This window comes from Sus scrofa, chromosome 9 (assembly GCF_054392235.1).
Source record: "Sus scrofa isolate SSC_HxYL_T2T_F1_AM1 chromosome 9, Sscrofa_HxYL_maternal_Yorkshire_Landrace_v2.0, whole genome shotgun sequence".
In the NCBI taxonomy this organism is placed as follows: Eukaryota; Metazoa; Chordata; class Mammalia; order Artiodactyla; family Suidae; genus Sus; species Sus scrofa.
In genome coordinates this window covers 25,722,379-25,746,462 of record NC_139391.1, presented here as the reverse complement: position 1 = coordinate 25,746,462, position 24,084 = coordinate 25,722,379, and the positions used below count along the sequence as shown (strand labels likewise).

General features: G+C 38.4%; 2 protein-coding genes across 11 annotated transcripts in view; one reads left to right on the top strand and one right to left on the bottom strand.

Annotated features, from left to right (window-relative positions):
- The window catches only part of DEUP1 (deuterosome assembly protein 1), a 205,300-nt gene extending 203,996 nt beyond the window's left edge, over positions 1-1,304 (bottom strand). For 8 of the 9 annotated variants that reach the window (XM_084975657.1, XM_084975661.1, XM_084975665.1 and 5 more), the window contains exons 1-2: positions 1,148-1,304; positions 603-701 (exon numbers count right to left, since the gene is read on the bottom strand). The gene's annotated coding sequence lies outside the window, so the exon portion shown is untranslated. Of the gene's footprint in view, positions 1-602; positions 704-1,147 lie in introns of all 9 variants that reach the window. The other variant, XM_084975659.1, reaches the window with a different exon arrangement.
- A 16-nt stretch (positions 1,305-1,320) lies between these two features.
- SLC36A4 (solute carrier family 36 member 4) overlaps positions 1,321-24,084 on the top strand; it is a 53,400-nt gene continuing 30,636 nt past the window's right edge. The window contains exons 1-6 of one of the 2 annotated variants that reach the window (XM_013979268.3): positions 1,321-1,496; positions 16,421-16,544; positions 17,459-17,549; positions 19,759-19,818; positions 20,869-20,964; positions 22,718-22,802. In XM_013979268.3, the coding sequence (XP_013834722.1) occupies positions 20,915-20,964; positions 22,718-22,802 (135 nt within the window). In that variant the 5' untranslated portion in view covers positions 1,321-1,496; positions 16,421-16,544; positions 17,459-17,549; positions 19,759-19,818; positions 20,869-20,914. Of the gene's footprint in view, positions 1,497-16,420; positions 16,545-17,458; positions 17,550-19,758; positions 19,848-20,868; positions 20,965-22,717; positions 22,803-24,084 lie in introns of both variants that reach the window. The other variant, XM_005667225.4, reaches the window with a different exon arrangement.

The following is a 24,084-nucleotide window of genomic DNA, read 5'->3' as shown; positions in this document are numbered from 1 at the left end:
ACACTCAAAGGATAATGGTGCTCTTTCAAGACACTGTCCCAGGTGTTCTCATTACAATGGGTGACTGTCTTCTCTCCCACTGAACTCTAACCAGGAGCCCCACCCCAATGCAGGTTAGGGACTATTCCTCTAGTTGATGAAGGATCCAATTCTTTTTTCTCTTATCTCCCCTACATCTTTGTTATGCCTAGGAACCTTTTACATAAAACCTTTGCATGTGTATATGTGTGTAGGTGACTGGCGCTAATCTAAAGAAAAACAAAGGATTTTGGCAAATCACTATTAAATCTACAAAGGATGCAACAGGAGGAAAGATATAGTTCTTATGTAACTGTGTACTTTTAAAATCTCAGTATTTTAAATATTTATCATCGCCATGTAGTTACACCAGTGACCCTAGAATTAGACACCCCCTCCAAAAAAATTATTTTCCTTAGAAGACCCAATGAAATAGAACAGACAAAAAGAAAAAGTCTTGTTTTGTGTTCTGACTTGAAAGAACTATGAGATGGGAAAAAAAAAGAGAAATTGCTAAATTAAAACTTCTCCATTTCTATCCAAAAGCCTGCTTCATCCACTGATGAGTATTAATTGGTACCCACCTGAGGGGCCAGCTTTGCATTGAGAACCCCAACTCTAGTTGCGGATGGAATTCCATCTCTGTCATTTATTACTTAACTCTGTGTGCGTAGCTCCCGCATCTGTAAAATGGACACATACATTAGGATTATCTCACGGGTTTGTCAACTGAATAAAAAAGTCAATGCATGTATCGTGCTTAAGAATATCTGATGGAGAATATTTAATCTTAACTTCAATTTCCTTTCAGCACTGCGGTTAACGCCAAGTGTCTTTGAAGGGCACTGAAAAATTCCTAAAGTGAAACTATTTGACTAAATTAAATGCTACTTGAAGTCACCCTATATCTCTAAATAGAGGCACAGAGGGATAACCAAGGAGTAGCCAGAACTCCAACACAGCCTTCTCGGTGCCTTAGAGAATGTTAAAGCCTTGCAAATAGATGGGTTCCTCAAAATTAAGTTCGCGGTCATCTGCAAAGCTGTCTCCCCGCCTCCGCCCCCACCGGAGAGCTATAGGCCCGGGTCTCTGTCAGCTCTAAGCGCCCAACCCCAGTTATCTCCAAAACGCCCCTCGTCTCCGGTCACCCTGCCATTCTCCAGCCCCGCCTCCGCCCACTCAGGTCTTCCACTCCGAGCTCGGCTCACTGGCAGCGCCCCAGAGCCCCAGGAGGGCCCCGCGCTAGTGCGCCTCCGCCGGGCCGGGCCGGGCCGGGCCGCCCCACTGCGCATGCTCCCTGCCGCGCGGGTGGGGTGCGCGGGGCCGGGAGGCGGGCGCGGGGCCGGGGAGGTCTCGGCCTGACGCCGGCCACGCAGCGGCGGGAGCGCGCGCCTCGGGGCGGCGGCGTCCTGGAGACCCCCGAGAGATGGAAGCGGCGGCGCCGGCGGCGGCCGAGGCGGCTGGGCGCGAGGAGCTCGGTGAGTGCTGCGCGCGGGCCGACGTGGCGCGGGGATGCGCGTCCGCGGGATGCACCGAGGCCCTGGGTCCGCGCCCGGCCTGGGCGGGGGAGGCGGGGCGGGCACCCTGGCAGCCGCAGACCTTGCCCCGGGCGTCGGGGATCGCGTTGCTTGTCTCTGGACGGGGAGGCGCGCACGGTGGTTTGCCTGTTGTTATCGGAGTGGGTCGTGGCTCTTGGGAATGCGGATCTGGCACGGGTTTGAATGTAAAAGTGGCCAGGCAGACGTCCTCGGGACATGTGGGATGAGCTCAGGCGTGGTTGGTGAATGACCTCGGGATCAGCACCTGCATAGGAACCGGTTGTCGGACCAGCAAGCTGGGTCAGGCGGAAAGCCAGGCCCTCCAGAGGGCATCAGAATGAGAAAGAGGGAGAGAGGGAGAGTGACAGAGAGAGAGAGAGAGAGAGAGAGAGAGAGAGAGACAGTGAGAGAGTGTGTGTGTGTGTGTGTGTGTGTTGACGGGTGGCGCCGTGCACTGGTGTGTGCGTCAAAGGCAAGCCAGAGCCTGCGCTGTGGCTGCTCGCACTGTGTGGGTTTTTTGTTTGTTTGTTCCCCCCCGCCCCCCTCCCCCAGCGATGCTTTAAGGAAGTTGTCATAGTTTGGATTTTCAACGCAGCAACCCCAGTCCGAGTCCCTGGTGAATCCTAAGTTCACCCACTGCCACCCCAGGAGTGGCCAGCGGGACGTGCTGACCAGACTGAGATATGTGTAGCTGACTCACTTGGCAAAGTTTGTTTTTTTGCTTTCCTGTGGCCTCTTGGCGACAGGAAATTTACAAAACCTTGTTGATGGTTTCCCCCTGTCAAAAGGAAAACAGAACTGGGGATGGGGTAATAATAATATTGTTGTTCCCAGTAATATATGTTGTATGTAGGAATATTTGAATTCTATGCTGAATGATTAACTGATTAAAAGAGGAGTTGAGCTTTAAAAATATTATAGTATTTATATAGTATAATATAGTATATATAGTATAGTAGAGAACATAAGTTGACGTTCCTGTAATAATGTGCAGGGTACTTGGCAGTTGATTTCTTTCAAGTCACAGTAATGGTAAAAGTGAATAGTAACGTTTTACTGAATGTTTACTGCGTGTTAGGAAGTGTAAGTGCTTTATATATGTTCTGTCTCTTAATCCTCACGACAGTGGGTGAGGTAGGTGGAATTATGATCCCTTTTTTATAGATACAGTAATTTTAAGCTCATTAATGGCCATACTCAGCTATGGACTCAGGTTCATCTGTTTTAAGTTCATTAATAACCCATTTTAGTGAGGATGTGGGGAAATGTGCATTCTCATGAATTGCTGGTAAGAGCAGTATATTATGTTTGTCCTTGAAAATGCACATGATCCCTTGGTCCAGCATTTCTATTTTATTTATTTATTTATTTATTTTTATTGTGCAGCTGATTTTTTTTGAAATTGTTATAGTTGATTTACAATGTTCTGCCAATTTCTGCTGTAGAGAAAAGTGACCTAGCCATACATTTATATATACACTCTTTTTTTCATATTATCTTCCATCATGTTCTGTCACAAGTAATTGGATATAGTTCCCTGTGCCATACAGCAGGACCTCATTGCTTATCCATTTTAAAGGTAATAGTTTGCATCTACTAACCCCAAGCTCCCAGTCCATCCTTCTATCTCCTGCTCCCCCTTGACAACCACAAGTCTGTTCTCCATGTCTGTGAGTCTGTTTCTGTTCTATAAATAGGTTCATCTGTGCCATATTTTAGATTCCACATATAAGTGATATCATATGGTATTTGTCTTTCCCTTTCTGACTTACTTCACTTAGTCTTAGAATCTCCAGTTCCATCCATGTTGCTGCAGACGGCATTATTTTGTTCTTTTTTATGGCTAAGTAGTATTCCATTGTGTATATATACCACATCTTCTTAATCCATTCATCTGTCAATGGACAGTTAGGTTGTTTCCCAGGTCTTGCCTATTGTGACTAGTGCTATTTATAGAGCTATTTCCCAAGAAAATGTCACCTAACATACTTATATCAACTTATGTTCATTATGCTATTTACAAAAGAGAAAAGCTGGTGACTATCTAAATGTCCAATTAAAGAAAAAGCATTTAGGTAAATTGTGATATAGCCATATAGTTATATATACTGAAAAGCCATTTAAACTCATCTGGGAAGATGTTCAACATATGCATTTTTACTAACTGAAAAATGTTTCTAAATTATTTTAATGTTTTAAAGTTATGCCTGTTCACTAATACAACACATAGTCATGGAATTTCTCCTAGGTGCTAGGTACCGTTTTAGGCATTTGGGATATATCCATGAATAATACAGATCAAGATCCCTGCTCTCATGGAACTTATAAGAGGAAGCAGACAATAAACAGTAAAGATAATTATCAGTTAATTTATAGTAAATTAGGCTAAAAGTGCTGTAGAAAAAAAGAGCAGTGTAAGGGACGTCAGAAGTGAGGGTGGAGGCTGGGCACTTGATAATGTTTTATAAAGTGGTCAGATTGGACCTTATTGAAACGGTGGGACTTGAGCAAAGACTTGAAAGAGGTGAGGGAACCAGTCAAGTGCTTATCTGAGGAACGACTATTCCAGGCAAAAAGAACCGCTAAAGACAGAACTAGTGAGGAAGGCAAGGAGGTGGAAACAGAATGATCCAGTGGGGACGAGGCCAGATTCCATAGGGTCTTGGAGGTCCATATAAAGGCTTTGGCTTTTACTCTGAGAGAGTGGGGAACCAGTGCAAAGTGCAGCAGAGGAGAGTCATGATCTGACTTAAATTCCAAAGGATCACGCTGGCTGCCATGTAAAGAACAGATTGTAAGGGGCAAAACTAGAAGCAGGGTATTTCTGCAATTCAGCAAAAAGTGTGGTAGCAGCAGTGGGTGTAGAGAGAAATGCTTAGACTTTGAGTATGTATCAGAAGTAGAACCAGAATGTGGAGTTCCAAAGTTCCCATCGTGGCTCAGTGGTTAACAAATCCGAAACCATGAGGTTGTGGGTTCGATCCCTGGCCTCGCTCACTGGGTTAAGGATCTGGCGTTGCTGTGAGCTGTGGTGTAGGTTGGTGGCTACAGCTCCGATTAGACTCCTAGCCTGGGAACCTCCGTATGCTATGGGTGGGGCCCTAAAAAAAATACAAAAAAAAAAAAAAAAAGTAGAACCAGAATGATTTCCTAACAGATTAGATGAGGGGTGAGAGTGAGACAGAGGAGACAAGGACCCGAGTGTCTGGAAGAATGAATTTACCATCAACTGAGATATTGTGGTGGTTTGATAACTTGTCTACACATTCTTTGATGTTTCTCTCTTCAAGGGGAGGAGCTTAATTTCCTTCTCTTTGAGTGTGGACTATATTTAGTAACTTGCTTCTAATGAATAGATTGTGGTGGAAGTGGTGAGGTTTGACTGCAAAATGGGGTCCTGAAAGGCATTCATTGGGCCTTGTTCTCTTTGGGATCAGTTATTTGAGGGAAAGCCAGCTGCTATGTCGAGAGGACACTCAAGCAGTGGTAAGGAAGGGCCCATGTTGCGTGGAACTGAGGCCTCCTGATGCCAGCAATGAGTTGTTACACGGTAATAGATATCCGGTACTGATGGGAAAAGCCAGGAGCAGCAGGCTTGGTGGTGGAGATCAGGACCTCAGTTTGGGGCAGGCTAAGTTTGAAATGTGCGTTAGACATGAGGGTGCAGATGTCACGGGGGCAATTGGATGTATGTCTGTAGTTGGTGAGAAGTCTGGTCTGGAGATGGGCACTTGGAAGTCAACAGCATGTAGGTCATATTTAAAGCCGTGGGGCTGAATGAGAACATCCTGGAGTGAGTGTAGGTGTGGGTGTAGACTCTAAAATGTTACCAGTGGTAGTTTCTAGATGATGCGGTAATTTTAATTTCAAAAAGTTGCTTATCTATACATTTTAAGATTTTCTACAGGGCCCAAATATTATTTAGTTTAAAAAAGAATTTTAAAAATTGGGTGTCTATGTGAAAAGCACAGGTAGAATTGTTAAGATACAGGGTTTTTTTTTAATATTTATGTGACTAGCTTAAGGTCTGCACTTTATTTTACAGAGAATGGGGACTTCGGGAAGGTTTCTTGCTGTGCATATTTTCTCTACATCAGAAATGAATAAAATAGTTCCTGTTCCCATATAGTAGTTTATAGATTTAGGTGGCAATGTTATGTTATTTTTTTAAAAAAGAAACTGTTTCTACTTTCTTTGAGTTTATCCATTGCCAAAATATAAATAAGTGGTTGATTTTATTTTGTTATTCTAACAGTAATGCAAGTTTATTACTTTCTTCTTATTTTTACATTTTCTAAAGAAAGACAGAAGAAGGCATTCATGCTTTCATGGTCTATATATATCCTAGTTAACTTACTCATACTTTGATATATTTCCTTTCTTTCACTTTGATTTAACTTTTAAAAATATCGTTGCACTTACACTGTGATTATCCAGCTTTTTCCTACTCAGCAGTTGATATATTTGTCCTTTTCAGACTTCAAACCATAATTTAATGTCAGTGGCAAAGTTTATAAAGTGCCTGTGCTGTAGTTATTTTAGCAATTGCCTAATTATTGCACATTTAGGTTGTTTACAAATTTTCAACATAAATGCTGCTTCAGTTAACATCTTTCTGTAGAAATCCTTTTTTTCATATACTAGATTTTTAGAAGTGGAATGACAATGAAAGAGATGAACATTTTACAGATTTTAATACATATTGCTAAATAAATGTGATTTTTTTATTATTCTGACTACAACTGTAAATTTAGGTTGATTTTAGGTTAGGAACTTGACATGAAAACAATTGTTTGGGCAATATAAGAGAGCATAAGAATGTTCAAATTGTATGTACCATTAATATGTACATGTGGTGTATGACGTATGGTTTATAATACTGAATGAAGCTAGTGTTTCTTATTCATCTATATTTTTCCATTTATAAATAGAAATAATTCTGTCTAGGTAGTTTTCTATCCATTGCATAATAGTGTTTTATTTTATAAGGCACTGTCAATTTTTTTAAATTGAAGTATGGTTGCTATATAATATTTTTTTTTATTTTTTATTTTTTATTTTCCCACTGTACAGCAAGGGCTATATAATATTATATAAGTTATAGGTGTACAATATGGTGATTCACAATTTTTATAGGTTATAATTTACTGGCTATAGTCCCCATGGTGTAAAATATATCCTTGTAGCTTATCACCGGTTTGTTCTCTATATCTGTAAGTCTGCTTCTTTTTTGTTATATTCATTAGTTTGCTGTATGTTTTTTTTTTTTTTTTTTTTTTTGGTCTTTTGTTTTTAGCTATTTCTTGGGCTACTCCCACGGCATATGGAGGTTCCCAGGCTAGGGGTCTAATCGGAGCTGCAGCCACCGGCCTACGCCAGAGCCACAGCAACGCGGGATCCGAGCCGCGTCTGCAACCTACACCACAGCTCACGGCAACGCCGGATTGTTAACCCACTGAGCAAGGGCAGGGACTGAACCCGCAACCTCATGGTTCCTAGTCGGATTCGTTAACCACTGCACCACGATGGGAACTCCTGCTGTATGTTTTAGATTCCACATATGAGTACTAGTATACAGTATTTGCCTTTCTCTGACTTCTTTCATTAGCATAATGCCCTCCAGTTCACTCCACATTGCTGAAAATGGCAAGATTTCGTTCTTTTTGTGGCCGAGCAGTATTCCATTGTGCAATCTATAGACTCAATGCAATCTCTATCAAAATACCAATGCTGTTTTTCACAGAACTGGAACAATTACTTTTAAAATTTGTATGGAAACACAAAAGACCCTGAATAGCCAAAACAACCTTGAGAAAGAAGAACTGAGCTGGAAGAATCATGCTCCCTGACCTCAGACCACACTAAAAAGCTACAGTATCAAAACAGTATGGTACTGGCACAAACAACAGAAACATAAATCAGTGGAATAGGAGAGAGAGCACAGAAATCAACCCACATGTTTAAGGGCACTTAATCAGTGACAAAAGAGGTAAGAATATACAGTGGGGCAAAAAAGTCCCTTCAAGTCATGCTAGGAGAACTGGACAGCTACGTGTAAAAGAATGAAATTAGAACATTTCTAATACCATATGAGGCATTGTTAATTCTTTAAAAATGTTTTTATTTTTATTTTTTTGGCTGCTCCCACAGTGTGCAGAAGTTCCTGGGCCAGAGATCAAACCCATACCAAAGCAGCAGCCTGAGCCACAACAGTGACAACGCCAGATCCTTAACCCATCAGGGAACTCCAAGGCATTGTTAATTATTTTATTATTATTATTATTTTTATTTTTAGGACCACACTTGCAGCATATGGAAGTTCCCAGGCTAGCTGCAACTGCCTGCCTACTCCACAGCTACAGCAATGCAGGACCCTAGCTGTGTCTGTGACCTACACCACAGCAATGCCTATCCTTAACTGACTGAGCAAGGCCAGGGATTGAACCCACATCCTCAGGGATACTAGTCGGGTTCGTAACCTGCTGTGCCACAACAGGAACTGTTAATTCTTAACGATAGGAATCACATAGCATTTTTCAGAGCTGTGCAATTCAATCCTTTGGCCAAAAATGACAATAAGACATTAGCAAATAATACTTTCTGTGTAATGTAAATTGGATTTTGTAATTTTCAATTACTTTGCATAAGTATTCCAGTTTTATTTCATATGTTCTTAATTCTGTTAAATCTCATGCCATGTTAGACGTTTATGTATTTGTCTCCTTCACAAGTCTTTATTTGCTTCTGCCTGGCATGATGTATTTTGTCTGTAGGCATACTCAATATTATAACACATTTTGTAGCTCTGTAAGTGTTCAGAATTATTAATTATTCATAGTAAATGAATTAATTTCATGTCAGATTTACAGTTAAAAATCCTGTACAGCATACTTTTCATCTCATATTTTATTATGTATGAAGGGGAAGAAAACTAATATTTATTGATTACTTATTATGTGCCAAGGATGAGGCTCTAGCCTTCAAATATATGATCTCATTTCATTATCACAAAATGCCTGTGAAGTAGAAGTTATTACACTCATTTTCTACATGAAAAGATAGGCCCAGAGGAATCCTGGTTAAAATGTAAATCAGATCATGTCACGTTGCTGCACAAAACTCTGCCCTTGTCCAGCATAGCAGCCTTTAGCCATGCAGGCACCTGAAATATCATTTGTCCTAATTAAAATCTGCCGTAAGTGTAAAACACACAGTGGATTTCCAAGACTTAGTACGAAAAAGAAAATGTAAAATATCTTGTTAATAACTTTTTATGTTGATTACATGTTGAAATGATAATATTTTGGATATATTAGATTAAATAAAGTATCATTAAAGTTAATTTTACCCATTGCTTTTTTTTATTTCCTTTTTTAAAGTGTGGTTACTAGGAAATCTTAAATTGCTTGTGGCTCCCATTATATTTCTGTTCTACACACTGCATGAGTGGCTTTTGTGCCGCTCAAACTGGTCTACAAGGTTGTTTGCTGTGTGTCCTCTGTTGCTTTCTGATCTCTCCTCTTGCTATGCTCCCCGTTGCTCACTCCTCTCTAGCATCTTCCTGCTTAAGCACACCAGGCTGTGTACATCCTCAGAGCCTTTTCCTTTGTTGTTCCTGTGTGGCTGTGGCTGTGGCTGTGGCTGTGGTGTAGGCCAGCAACCGCAGCTCCGATTCAGCTCCTGGCCTGGGAATGTCCATGGGCTGCAAGTGTGGCCCTAAAAAGAAAAAAAAAATTCCACTCTCTCAGGCCTACTTTAGCCATCTATCTAAAGTTACAGGTGCTTCCTCCCAATCCTTGTTTTTTTTCTTAACGCTTAACACTGGCATGCTCTCTATTTTACTTATTTAGTGTCTCTTCCCCACTAGAATTTGAGCTCCATGAGGGCAGGAATTTTGGCCAGGCTTCAGTAATGGCTTAATCTCCAGCATCTAGTAGTATCTGACAGATATTGGGGCTCCCTTAATAATTGTGCAACTGAATTGAATACAGTTGCAGCCACTTTAACTGAATACATTCAATCAGGAGGCCTAGACCTTTTGTGACAAAGAGCGCTCACCATTGTAGAAACTGGTGAGAGGCGATGACAGTCCATTACAGAGGCTCTGAAGAAGGGCCAGAAACCAGTGAAACAGGTGGGAGGACTTGTGCCTGTGCACCAGCTCCTGCACTTTGCACTGCCTGCAGTGCTGAAGTGCATAAGAGCCAACTTAGACCTTGCCACTTTCCTCACCAGCAAATTAGAAGGTAAGCCATCACATTTGTTGTGTCAGGAAGAGCAACTCCACTGGGCTTAGTCAGCTCAGGCTGCTGTAACAAAATACCGCGAGTTGGGTGACTTGAACAACCACCTTAACATCTCACAGTGCTGAAGGGGAAGTCGGAGGTCAGATGTCATCTGATCCAGTTCCTGGTGAGAGGCCTCTTCCAGGTTCACAGATGGTCATCTCCTTGCTGTGCCCTCCCGTGGTGGGAAGAAAGAGAGCTTGATACGCTTCCTCTGCTTATAAGGACACCTCTCGTCATGGGGTTCCGCCCTCATGACTTCATCTAAATCTGCTAAACTCCCAAATCCTCACCTCCTAACCCTATCCCATTGGGCTGGGGGGTGGAGTTGCAGCGGGTGAATTTGGGGAGCAGTACGTACATGCAGTCCATAGCATCTGGCTACCCGCTTCCACATCCAGATCTTTCTAGGAATCCATTGATCATGTTATCCACGCTCTGCACAGATTTTCAGTGTCCATTTATAGTATTGTTCCCTGTGGACACAATAGGGTACATCACATCTCTAGAACTTACCTCGCATAACTGAAACTTCAAACATGTCGATCAGCTAGTCGCCGTTTTCCCCTCCCCACAGTCCCTGCAAACCACCATTCTGTTCTTGCTTCCTCTACGAGTTTGACTGTTTTAGATACCTCTTGGGGGTGGAATCATGCAGTATTTGAACTTCTGTGACTAGCTCATTTCATATAGCGTAATGTTTTCAAAGTGCGTTAATGTCGTTGCCTATTGCAAGATTTCCTTTTTTACGGCTAGACAATATTCCATTGTGTGTATATACTCTGTTTTCTTTATCCGTTCATCTGTTGATGGACATTTAGATTGTTTCCACATCTTGGCTATTGTGTATAGTGCTGCAGTGGACATGGGAGTGCTAGTATCTCTTCAAGTTCTTGGTTTCAGTTCTTTTGGATGAATACCCAGAAGTGGGATTGATTGTTGGGTCATATGGTAGTTTTGTTTGAGAATTTCTTGAGGAACCTTCATACTAGTTTCTATATTGGTTGCAACATTTTGCTTTCCTACCAACTGTGAACAAGGATTCCACTTTTCTCCACATCCTCACTTGCTCACATTGGATTCTGTTTTTGATAATGGCCACCCACATGTGTGTGAAGTGATATTTCATTGTGATTTTGATTTGCAGTTCCCCAGTGATTACTGACATTGAGCATCTTTTCCTATGTCTGTTGGGCATTTGTATGTCTTCTTTGGAGAAATGTCTTTAGCCAATTTATTAATTAGGTTATTAGCATTTTTTTACTCTTGAGTTGTAGGAGTTTCTTATATACTTTGGAAATTAATCTCTTATCAGATATATGGTTTGCAAATATATTCTTTCATTCCGTCGGTTGGCTTTTCACTCTCTTGATTGTTTCCTTTGCTGTGCAGAAGCTTTTTAGTTTGATGTAGTCCCACTTTTGCTTTTGTTACCTGTGATTTTAGTGTCATAGCCATGAAATCATTTCCAGAACCCAAATCCAAAGCTTTCCCTCTATGTTTTCCTGTAAGAGTCTTAATAGTTTTAAGTTTTACACGTAAGATTTTGATCCCTTGAGTTGATTCTTGTGGAAAGCTTAACAATCCAGTTTCATTCTTTGAACGTGGATATCCAGTTTTCCCAGCACCATTTGTTGGAAGTGACTGTCTTTTCCCTACTGTGTATTCTTGGCATCCTTGTCGAAGATCAGCTGCATAGATTGATTTCTGTGCTCTCTATTCTGTTCCATTGATCTGTATGTTTGTCTTTATGCCAATATAATGTTTTAATTACAAAAGACCTTAATAGCCCAATTTGAAAGAGAACAAAGCTGAGCACACTTATTGATTTCAAAATATATTACAAAGCTAAAGAATCTTCCAATATCTTAAAGTATAACTTTAACTCTTATGAAAAACCATTGTGTTGACTTCAATTTAGCTGCCTAAATCCTAATCTCACAACATATCCTCCCCCAAACATGTTAATTCAACAAGGAGTACAAGTAAACATGTTAATGAAATTATTCTTTTAGCATTAATTGGCGATCAAGGATACAAGCTTCAGACAACCTGTAAATAGAAAAAATAACCAGCAAATTTCCAACAGAGTTCCTTGCTGCAGACAAGGAGAGTGGAGGAGGGGTCTTTCAAATCTGCGGAAAAGAGGGGAGGAGAGTGGGAGGCTTGATACAGAAGCACAGTGAAAATCTCCCTCAGAAAGAGAAAATCTAAACTAAAATGTTAAAAGTCTAAACAGGTCAGGTCTGGGAGTTGGTAATTTGCAGCACTGAGTATAGGGAAGGAATCTGAACATTAGCAAGGATAGAGGGGGCAACCTTGGCAAAAAGGAGGAGATAAAAAAAGCAGTAGCGAATCAGTGGCCATCATCAAAAAGTCTACAATGAGTGCTGGAGAGGGTGTGGAGAAAAAGGAACCCTATTACACTGTTGGTGGAATTATAAATTGGTGCCACCACTGTGGAAAACAGTATGGAGATTCCTCAGAAAACTAAAAATAGAGCTACTATTTGATCCAGCAGTCCCACTTCTGGGCATCTATCCAGAGAAAACCACAACTCGCAAGGACACATGTACTCCAGTGTTCATTGCAGCACTATTTACAATAGCCCAAACATGGAAACAACCTAAATGTCCATCGACAGAGGAGTGGATCCAGATGATGTGGTACATATACACAATGGAATATTACTCAGCCATTAAAAGGAATGAAACACCGGCATTTTTAGTAACATGGATGGACCTAGAAATTATCATGCTAAGTGAAGTCAGTCAAGACAATGAGACACCAACATCAAATGCTTTCACTGACATGTGGAATCTGAAAAAAGGACAGACTGAACTTCTTTGCAGAACTGATGCTGACTCACAGACATTGAAAAACTAATGGTCTCCAGAGGAGACAGTTTGGGAGGTGGGGGGATGTGGTTGGGTTATAGGATGGAAATCCTGTGAAACTGGATTGTTATGATCATTATACAACTACAGATGTGATGAATTCATTTGAGTTAAAAAAAAAAAAAAAAAGCAGGAGTTCCCGTCGTGGCGCAGTGGTTAACGAATCCGACTAGGAACCATGAGGTTGCGGGTTCGGTCCCTGCCCTTGCTCAGTGGGTTAACGATTCGGCGTTGCCCTGAGCTGTGGTGTAGGTTGCAGACGCGGCTCGGATCCCGCGTTGCTGTGGCTCTGGCGTAGGCCGGTGGCTGCAGCTCCGATTTGACCCCTAGCCTGGGAACCTCCATGTGCTGCAGGAGCGGCCCAAAGAAATAGCAACAACAACAACAACAACAACAACAACAACAACAAAAGACAAAAAAAAAAAAAAAAAAGCAGTGGCAATAACTCTCAGGTACCTGGAAATAAGGAGAAGGAAGAAAGTAATGGGGGAAACTGAAGATCAGGCAGAAATGGAAGAGAACTAGAAGCCATGCCAGTTACTTCCTATCATCCCTGATAACTCAACATCATCCATTAAATAAACTGAACTTTACTGACAGAAGGGAATACTTGCACACTAGGATCCCTGTCCATGAAATGCCTAGCAATAAGAGAAATCATAAATAAAGGGTAAATTACGGAGTTCCAGGGTAGCTCAGCAGTGATGAACCCAACTAGTATCCATGAAGATGCAGGTTCAATTCCTGGGCTCACTCAGTGGGTTAAAGATCTGGTGTTGCCACAAGCTGTGGTGTAGGTTGAGGATGCAGCTCAGATCTGGTGTTGCTGTGGCTATGGTACAGACCAGTGGCTGTGGCTCTGATTTAGCCCCTAGCCTGGGAACCTCCATATGCCACCAGTGTGGCTCTAAAAAGACAAAAAGAAAAAAGAGTAAACTACAGGGTGTCTAAGGGAAGATACATTGAAATGATAATTTGAGTCACTGAATTTCGAAGAAGAATTTAAATGAGGTTAAGAAAGACATTAAAAAGGTCCTAGAGAAGGTAGTTGAAGTGAAGACAGAGGAAGACGATCCAGCATGTAATTGGAACCCCTGAAGAAGAAAAACAAAATATTTGAACCAAATTCTTAAAAGATGTAATCCAAGAAAATTTTCCAGCAATAAGAGTAAACTTAAGTCTACGTACAAAAGGGTCAGTGTGTCCCTTCTGCCTCAGAGTGCCCAACCCCAATACATATCATAGTAAAACCATTCGACTTTAAAAACCAGGGGAAATTCCTCAAGCAAAAAGAACAAATTACGTAACGGCTAAGAAAATCAGTCTGGCATCAGACTTTTGAGAGTAGCATACAAAGTAAAGTAAGAGTGGAGCAGTATTTTCAAGAAACTCAAGGATAGAAAGTGTAAGCCAAGGATGTGACACCTAGCTGTCCTTCCTATCAAGCTACAGAAAAATAGTTTAAAACATGTAGCACTTGGGGGATACTGTGCCTCTGATCCGTTCCTGAGGAATACACTAGAGCAGTGGTGTTCAGAATGTAGTCCCCAGACCAGCAACATCAGAATCACCTGGGAACTTGCTAAGAATGTATATTCTCAGGTCCAACTCAGACCTGCTAAATCCAGAGCTTCGGGGTGGAGTGTATCATTTTGTGTTTAAGCAAGCCCTGCAGATCATTCTGATGTGCCTTCTATAGCAGGAGAAGAAACTTCTTCCAGCCAAGGAATGATTGAAGACACTTTGGCAGAAGACTGATTGCAATCATTTAATATATTGATTGTAGATTTATGTCTAAGACCTGGTGAGAACATGATTGGCAAAGCCGTACATGAAGCATTAAAGTATACTGCCAAGGTAGAAAGAATACACATGAAAAATGAGAGAATAAGAGACAGAGAAAGGCAAAAGTAGAACAAGACCAGTAGTTGTTGTATAGGTGGAAGTCAGAGGATACTATTTAAAACTGACAAACAAGATAGTAAAAGATTAAGAAAAGGTGATTAAAGTTATAAAAGATAAAAGGCAAAGGTAACTGGTAGAATAACTCAGTTAAATGCAGTACATGATCCTGTGCTGAAAAAAATTACTGAGAGAACTTTATTGGTACAAATGATGAAATTGGAAGATAGAATGTAGATTGCATAAAGTATGGATCAGTATTAAACTACCTGAAATTGATAACTGTAATGTGAATACTCAAGAATATGTTCTTGTCTTAGAGAAAACAAGCACATGATGATATATGTAACCTATTCTCAAGTGTTCATAAAAAGGGTTAAACATTTGAGAGAAAAAAGCAAATGGGAAAATGTTAAAATTTGGTGAGTCTATAAAAGATATGTTTTTTTGTGCCATTCATACAAGTATAATGTAAGTTTGAAATTATTCTAAAATACAAAGTTTTGAAAAATTATGTCAATCAGTCATTTCCAACTAAATCATTTAGGTTCCCCCAGTTCCCTGTTACATAGGTTTATTGTATGTATTTGAATGGAATAAACGTTCACGTCTTTAGAATATTTTCAGACTTTACTAATGCATTATCAATGATTTTAATACATTTGAATTTAGTGTTTCTTACTAGAACAAGATAGTGATGACTAATGTTATTTTTCTCCCTGAAAGGATCAAAATTATGCTAAGAATTGCTAGATGTAAGAGCAGATTTTGATGCTATAAAAGATTGGAATGACTTTATAATTTTATGAAAGTGTTAAAAATATGATTGCCAGGAATTCCACTCCTAGGTATTTATATAAAAACACCAATTTGAGGAGCTATCTGAACCCCAGTGTTCATAGCAGCACTATTTACAATAGCTAAGATACGGAAGCAACTTATGTGTCCATCACAGATGACTGGATAAAGATTCGGCCCTTAAGAAAGAAATGTTGCCATTTGCAGCAACATGGATGGACTTGGAGGGTATTATGCTCAGTGAAATAAGTCAGACAGACAAATACAGTATGATAGCACTTATATGTGGAATCTAAAAAGTATAGCAAACTAGTGAACATAACAAAAAAGCAGACACACAGATACAGAGAACAAAGTAGTGGTTACCGGTGGGGAGAGAAAAGGGGGGAGGGGAAATAGAGTCCTGGGGGACTAAGTGGTACAAACTATTAGGTACAAAATAAGCTACAAGGATATGTTGTACAACATGGGGACTACAGACAGTATTTATAACAACTATAAATGGAGCAGTGCCTTTAAAAATTGTGAATCACTGTGTCATACACCTGTAACATATATTGTACAGCAACTATATTTACATTAAAAGAATTAAAAATAAAAAATAAAAATATGGTTGCGATATGTATTGAGTATGATGTGAAGCTAAGAAGAGATGAAAGTTCATTTGATTATTTCTTCACATTTTCACCTCGTAATTCTATCATCATTTACTGTAAACAGACAAAGCAGAAATCGTTTTGCATTGAATACGTATGCTTTTCACTTTGCAATGTTTATTAGTCCAAGCAAAATATCCAGCAAATAAGTTTAGTTGTTTCTTGCTACATATATTAAAACCTAAGAGTGTTAATATAAATTAACTTACAGTGGAAATGGTAAAAATGAGTAAAGCATTATGTTCTGTTATTAAAAAATTCATTTACACTAGCTTTAACTCAATTTTTAAAATGATGGTGAAGGACTTTGTTGTTCTTTTTTAAAGATATGGATGTAATGAGGCCCTTAATAAATGAGCAGAATTTTGATGGAACATCAGATGAAGAACATGAGCAAGAGCTCCTGCCTGTTCAGAAGCATTACCAGCTTGATGATCAAGAGGGTATTTCGTAAGTGTTAGGTTTATATGTCGTTTATTTTCTTCATTCAGTGTGTTAGGCAAGGCACTTAGCTAGATAATGTAGAAGACACAAAGATGAGCAAGACATAGTCCTGCCCTCAAGGTGATTATGCTGTATTTGGGAAAGAAGAAATACATCTAAATTTCAGAGCAGTGTACAGGAATTACTACAATGATGATACACATCAAATGCTATGGATCTTGCAGGAAAGGAGACCTGATTGAGAAGAATGGACATTTTAAGAGAAAGGGCTTCTGAAATGGTTAGGAGTTAGAAGCGGGGAGATAGGTAGTAAACACTTCTTTATGTTGAGTGAATGATATGAAACAAAGTCAGCATCTCAGGAAAGCAGTGGACTGTTTTTAAACCTTTTTGGTTGTTTTGTCATTATTAATAGATTTGAATAAGTTATTATTTCACTGGTAATTGAATAGTAGAGTAACATTTTAATTGACTAAATTAAATAATGTAAAGAATAATGTAAAGTAAAAAATTCCAGGCAAGCATTTTTGTTTTATAAGTTAAAATTTTGTTCTATTCCTCCTAGTTTAATTTGTTTTTTTCTTATCTTTTTTGACTTTCAAATGTATCTTGGAAACTTATGAGGCAAAATCTCTTGGGAGTTGATGCTGTCTAAAAGTTAATAGTATTTACCTCACCTGATGATACACATAGTTTTAGAATTGCATTTTTTTTGTTTTAATTAACTTCCTCTGAGGTTGATAATCATGGGGAACCCCATATGACTTCTGGCCCCTTCAACTTCTGGTTGAATGCCAGTGTTATTTGAGTCCTTGCCTAGATGAATTTCCAGTTCCCTTGTAAGTACTACTACCTTCATCGTATGATTTTAATAGCTTTTGTCCTAAAAATGTTTAAATTTTACAACTTTTACTTTTCAGATTTGTACAAACTCTTATGCATCTTCTTAAAGGAAATATTGGAACTGGCCTTTTAGGACTTCCACTGGCAATAAAAAATGCAGGCATAGTGGTAAGACGCGTCTTTGTATTCTGAAGTTAAAACACAGTTACCAGTCGTAATTTACAGCAAAAAGTATAGCCTAACATCTGGCCTAGTCCAATATAACCTGGTCAGGGTGACAATAAGATAATCATTTAGCTATTGTATTGGTAATAATTCTGTGAACTACGATAATTAATACTAATGAGAATTAATTATTCTTTTCACTTGTACTTAGTTATTTATAGCATTTGGCAGAAAGATCCTAAAATAGTACCTGATTTTTCCATGTATAGTTATATCTTACTGTTTTTGGGGTTTTTATGAATTTAAGTAATGTATTCATATCAACAAATATATTTGTAGAGCAGATTATTTCTGTTGGTAAAATTTTGTGGTAAAATCAACTTCATTTCTATATCCTACTCACAACAATTAGAAAATAAAATTGAAGGATTATAACAATTACAAAACCATAAAAAAGAAACCTAAATTAGGAATAAATACAACAAAAAGATCTAAGCCCTCAGCAATCACAGGTAGAAAAATTTAACACCTATTTTTTTTTTTTTTTTGCTGTGCTCCCAGCATGCGGAAGTATCCTGGGATCGAACCCATACCACAGCAGTGATGCCAAATCCTTAACCCATTAAGCCAACAGGGAACTCTCAAAACATTTGACTATTGTAAAATAAGTAAATAAGTGAAAACAAGTACCAAATTTGTCCATGGAGTGGAAGACTTATTACTGCAGCAAAGTCTAAAATCTTCAGATTGATCCACAGGTTCAATATAATCCCACATAAAATCCTCCCTCCCCCCTTTTCTCCCTCCTGCCCTTTCTGATTCCTTTTTCCTCCCTCCTTTCCTTCCTTCCTTCCTTTTAGAACTTTGAAGGCTTATTGTAAAAAATTTATTCAGAAAATAAAGCATGAAAAGTAACAAAGATAATCTTGAAGAAAGAGAATAAATTTTAAAAAGTTACATGTTACATGGCCAGATACTGTGGCCTATTATAAAGATTTAGTAATGAAGAAAACAAATTGTGTTCTTTAAGATTCCAAATAAAATATGTAGTTTTCAGACTTAAAGAATAATAGTTAAGAAAAGAAATAACAGTATCTTTTTGTAAAGCAATATTCAGCATATTGTTAGAATCAATTATTGTAATTATAGAGAATCTTGAAGTAATGAAATTACATTTAACCTTCTTTTAACTGACAAGTTTTCTAAATAACAGTTTTAACTGTCATCTTTCTCTGCATTTGACTTTGTCCACCCTAATTTAGAGAAACGTAAAAGTTTCTGATAAGCAATATCTTGTCTGTCTCTCTATAATCATTTGGTGGGGAGGGGGTTACACTGTGCAATGGCTTAATGTAGGATCTTAGTTCCCAGACCAGGGATTGAACTGGTGCTGTAGTGGTGAAAGCACCAAATCCTAACCACCTGACCACAAGGGAGCTCCTAATCATTAAACAAATTTTTTTAAAAATTGTTTTTCTTTTTATGGCCACACCTATGGCATATGGAAGTTCCCAGGCTAGGGGTCGAATCAGAGCTGCAGCTGCAGGCCTGTGCCACAGCCATGGCAACCTGGATCTGGGCCATATCTGTGACCTAGGCCACAACTTGCAGCAATGCCAGATCCTTAACCCTGAGCGAGGCCAGGGATCGAACCCTCATCCTCATGGACACTATGTTGGGTTCTTAACTCACCAAGCCACAATGGGAACTCTGAAACTTTTTAATTTTAGTTTTAGTAAAAAAAATACTTGATGTTTTTAAGTACTACTTTAATTTCAAATTATTTTCTAGGCAGTTTCTCACACGTAATTCTCAGCAGGCAGTCTATAGAAGTAGATTGCTAGCGATCCCAGATGATGTAGTACTTTTTTTTAGTCATTTAGACAATGATTCATAGTTGCATATAACTCTCATGGTGGGAAACTGACTTGCCATCTGATCTCAAATAGGCTGTTGTATTCTGCCCTACTTTATATCTATACTCTGCATTCATAGCTTTGGGTAACCAAGTTGATAAAATGGAATCCTATGATTGCCTAAATTTTTCTGTATCAAGTTTATTAATTTTTCCTTATGCAAAAGACTCTTTAATCATTTTGTCTAACAAATATTTATTCGCTGCAAAATAGTAGTCCATTGTCTCATTGTGTATGAGGTAACTTAGGTTTTATTAAACTTAATTTTTAAATGTTATGCAATTTTTCTCCCACAGCTTGGACCAATCAGCCTTGTGTTTATAGGAATTATTTCTGTTCACTGTATGCACATCTTGGTACGTTGCAGTCACTTTCTATGTCAGAGGTAAATGTGGATTCGTTAAGTTTATTTACTTCAAAGCTATGTATTTATTTAAAGCACCAGAGAGTCTTATATTTCTAATGTGCTTTGGAACTAAATTATATTTCCCATAATCTATTACACAGACAAGTCTAAGATAGTGAATATGGAAAAAGGTAGCACTTCATATGATTGAAATCTGGTCAGAATGTATCTACTTCTTTTAAAGTTAGTGAAATAGAATGGCTTATTTTATATAGTATAAATGAAAAGTATTGGGGAAGATATATGGGGAAAATGGAGGCAGCAGTAGTAATGGTTTTAGTTACGGAATAATAGTCTTCAGTTTGTTAGTAATTTAATTTAGGGTGTAATGCCTTTGGTGTTCTTTGCTAATATGTGGGTTGGTAGATAGTCGATAAAATAATATTCTTTTGTCTTCATTTTTGTATCGTGATATGGCTTTATTGGACAATGGACCAACTTTTAGAAAAATAAGTATTGTCTATTCTGATAAACTTATATTCTAATCTTTTAACTCTTTCTGTTGCTTTTAAATGTTTTTAAAACTTTGGCCAAGTCATTTATGATCTTTCAATAACGATGTATCCTTGAAAAAAAATGTAAGAGAGACTATGGCTATTTTGGTGATTAAATAAGGTAGTTAATATGACAGTATATTATGAAGCCCTGTACAGATGTATTAAATAACGCTGTTCTAAGAGTGGAATTATTTAGACATGAACAGGGTAGTTGATATTTTTAGGTAATTGAAATATTTAAATCACCAAAACACAAATATTAGGTTATATGAATTCTACAAATATATAAACTTTTAACAGTGCGTTAAAAACTAATATGTTGGTAAAAAGGATATATAAACTTTTAAATTTCATGAGATCCCTTTGGGAGTATTCAGATCTCGAAATTTTGACAGCTCTTCTGTCAGTGTAACCCATTTATTTGATGTTCTTTTCAAAGGATGGGTTTATGAACCAATTTAAAATTTTTCTTTTTCATATGCATCTGTGTCATTAAATTTCAGGTTTAAAAAGTCAACATTAGGTTATAGTGACACTGTTAGTTTTGCTATGGAAGTAAGTCCCTGGAGTTGTCTGCAGAAGCAAGCAGCATGGGGACGGTAAGTACTTGCTAGGTTATTAACATCTGACTATTGAAATTACATTAATTTTTAAGTATTTTAATCTGATAAAATAAATTAAGAGAAGTATGATAAGCTGGGGGGGGGGACATAATCTTTAGAGTTAGGGGGACTTGGCTTCAAATATGAATGCTACCATTTTACAAATGTATGACCTGAGTCAAAGTATTTTTTACTTTGTTTTAGTTTTTTTCTCTGTCAAATGAGTTTATAATACTTATTACTTCACAGGATTTTTATAGCAGTTTAAATAAAATAATGTTTATAAAGCACCTAGCTAACCTTTGATATAACCATGTTCAGTGATTTTTAAGTAAAGGAAAAAACACAAGAAAAATGTTACCATCTCTATTTCAGATAGAATTGTAGTGTTTAGCTGCATGCTCATAAGACATCTGAAATTTGTATTTTAGTGTCATCTTGTTTTTATTATTATATTGTTTAAATATAACTTTATCGTTGGTAGACATGGCTGCAAAAAGACTGGAAAATAAGCATAGGCAATTTACAACATGCTGACCATGGTACAAATGATATGTGCAGTGGAAATTAAAGGAAGGAAAAGAACAGTGTTAGTAGTGTGGTTCATGGTTAAATATAGCCTTTCTGGGGATTTTCCAGAAGTTAGTTTTGTTTTATTCCCTGCTCAGAGTTCCTGATATACTGTGTAGGAGTAGGAAGAAAACAGCCCAGTGCCCTAGGGATTTCCCCCCTGGAATCCTGTCTTTTTCCTTCTGCCCCAGTCAAGAGGCAGCTTTGTCTGTGTTTTCTCTCAAAAAGGTGGCTTTCAGGTAGACATGGCTGGAATGATTTTTGGTAAAGATATTAAAACCAAGGGTGGAAGATACCAATCTCAGTATGTTACAAATGAGATCCCTGAAGAACCACAGAGAACTAGAGAGTTCTGGCAAAAATGAAGATAGGCAAGGAAGGGCCCTTCCAATTTCACATGGGAGGAGGAGGGGCTGTAGATTTTTAGACGACATTGCTTGGCAGCTTGCCATTAATGGTCAAACAAGAGACTACAATGAAACAGTAAGTACGCTATGGTAGTTGCTCATTGTTCCCAGAACAGTGGGCGAGAAGTATGGGCTGTGTATTAATAACATGTAGATAGATTATAATCATACCCAAATAATGCTAATGTGATTTTCTTCCTCATTCCCTTAAAGTATTTTATTTGGCTGACATTTTCTAGACTATCTCAAAAAATATAAATGGAGCTAAGCTACTGGCGAGGTCTCTGGTAGTATGCTTAGGGCCAGGCTCCCAGTCCTCTCCCATCCCGTGTTCTTATTAGTGATTTGGATGGTAGGGACGATACTCATATCTGCAAAGGACAGGAAAGTGGCAGGGCTGGGAATGGGTCGTTCTGAAAAAGACCGTGAGAAGTAGGAGAGATGGGCTTAATCAAAACAATGAAATGCTCTCATGAAATCATTTTATAGACAGTTATTCTTTAACCGTTGAATTGAAGAAGTAAATGATGGGAAATTTTTGGCCTTTTAACTTATGTAATATCCTTTTGCTCAATAGTAATTCTGCTAATATACGGATCATAAATATATGCTCTTTGTAGAAAATTAATGTTTTAATTTAAGCCTATTTCTTACTTTAGGGAAGTAAAAAAAACGCATGCTATTATGAAATGTTTTAAGATAGTTTAAAAGAGAAAGAATATATTGATATTTCAGCTGCTCTTATTAATACTTATTTGTGGGTCTCTTTTCAGGAGTGTGGTTGACTTTTTTCTGGTGATAACCCAGCTAGGATTCTGTAGTGTTTATATTGTCTTCTTAGCTGAAAATGTAAAACAAGTAAGTATTTTAAAAATAAGTTAAAGCAATTTTAAAATCGTTTTCTTCCAGGGTTATAGTTACGGCATCACATTTCCTCTCAGTAAGCTGTGGTTGAATATGAAAATGGATTCCTTTCATAAATAATGTATCTTTCTAGATTTTCTTCGTCTTCTTTTTTGAAAGTTGTGTTTCTATTACTATTGTTGATTTTACTTTTCTTGCTGTTATATCAGTAATGCTTGTTCCTTCAGATCAAAACAGGCATAATTTGGAGTTCCCATCATGGCACAGCAGAAACAAATCTGACTAGGAACCATGAAGTTGCAGGTTCAATCTCTGGCCTTGCTCAGTGGGTTAAGGATCTAGCGTTACCAAGAGCTGTGGTGTAGGTCACAGATGCATCTCAGATCTGGCGTGGCTGTGGCTGTGGCTGTGGCTGTGGTGTAGGCCAGCAGCTGTAGCTCCAATTAGACCCCTTGCCCGGGAACTTCCATACACTGGAGGTGTGGCCCTAAAAAAGCAAAAAACAAAAACAAAACAAAACAAAAATAGGCATAATTTACTGATTCTTGGCTACTTGAAATTTAGATCTCAAAAGCAGATCTCTGGATGTTTTGGTAGCATATTTTTTACATTGATATTTTATAAAGAAATATCTCGCTTTAGCCAGCAGCCTACCCTGCAGCGGCTCAGGTTGCTGCTGTGGCACAAGTTCGATCTCTGGCTCAGGAACTAAAATCTAATAATTACTGCCATTGTCTGAAAAGATATGGTGTCCAGAAATGTACAGTGTTCTGTAATTCTCTCCATATTATAAAGGGTGAAGAGGAAATGGTTTGCAGTCTTGGTAGAGATGGTCAATTTGAACAAACATGCAAAGCACTGAAATAAAACAGCTCCCCTTCTCAGAACAGTGCCAAAGCACCGTTCTTTATGCTTCTTGGCCTTTATTATTCCTAATTAACCCCCTGCTCTTCTTTAATCATTATTTTAATCAACAATATTTATTAATTATCCATTTGTTCATGATGCAATGGTAGAATTTTATGTAGTAATATGTAGTACTTCTCTTGTAGGTATTTTAGTACAAAACGGTGTGAATATGTGTTCTAAAGAATCTGTGTATATATTTATAAAGTATATATTTGACTCACTTTTCTAAGTATAAACTATGTTTCATTTTATATTTAGACCAAGAATTGGCAAACTTTTTTGGTAAAGGGCCAGGTAATAAGTATTTTCAGTTTTGCAGGCCATATGATCTCTGTCTCAACTCAGCCATAGACCACAGTACATTAGA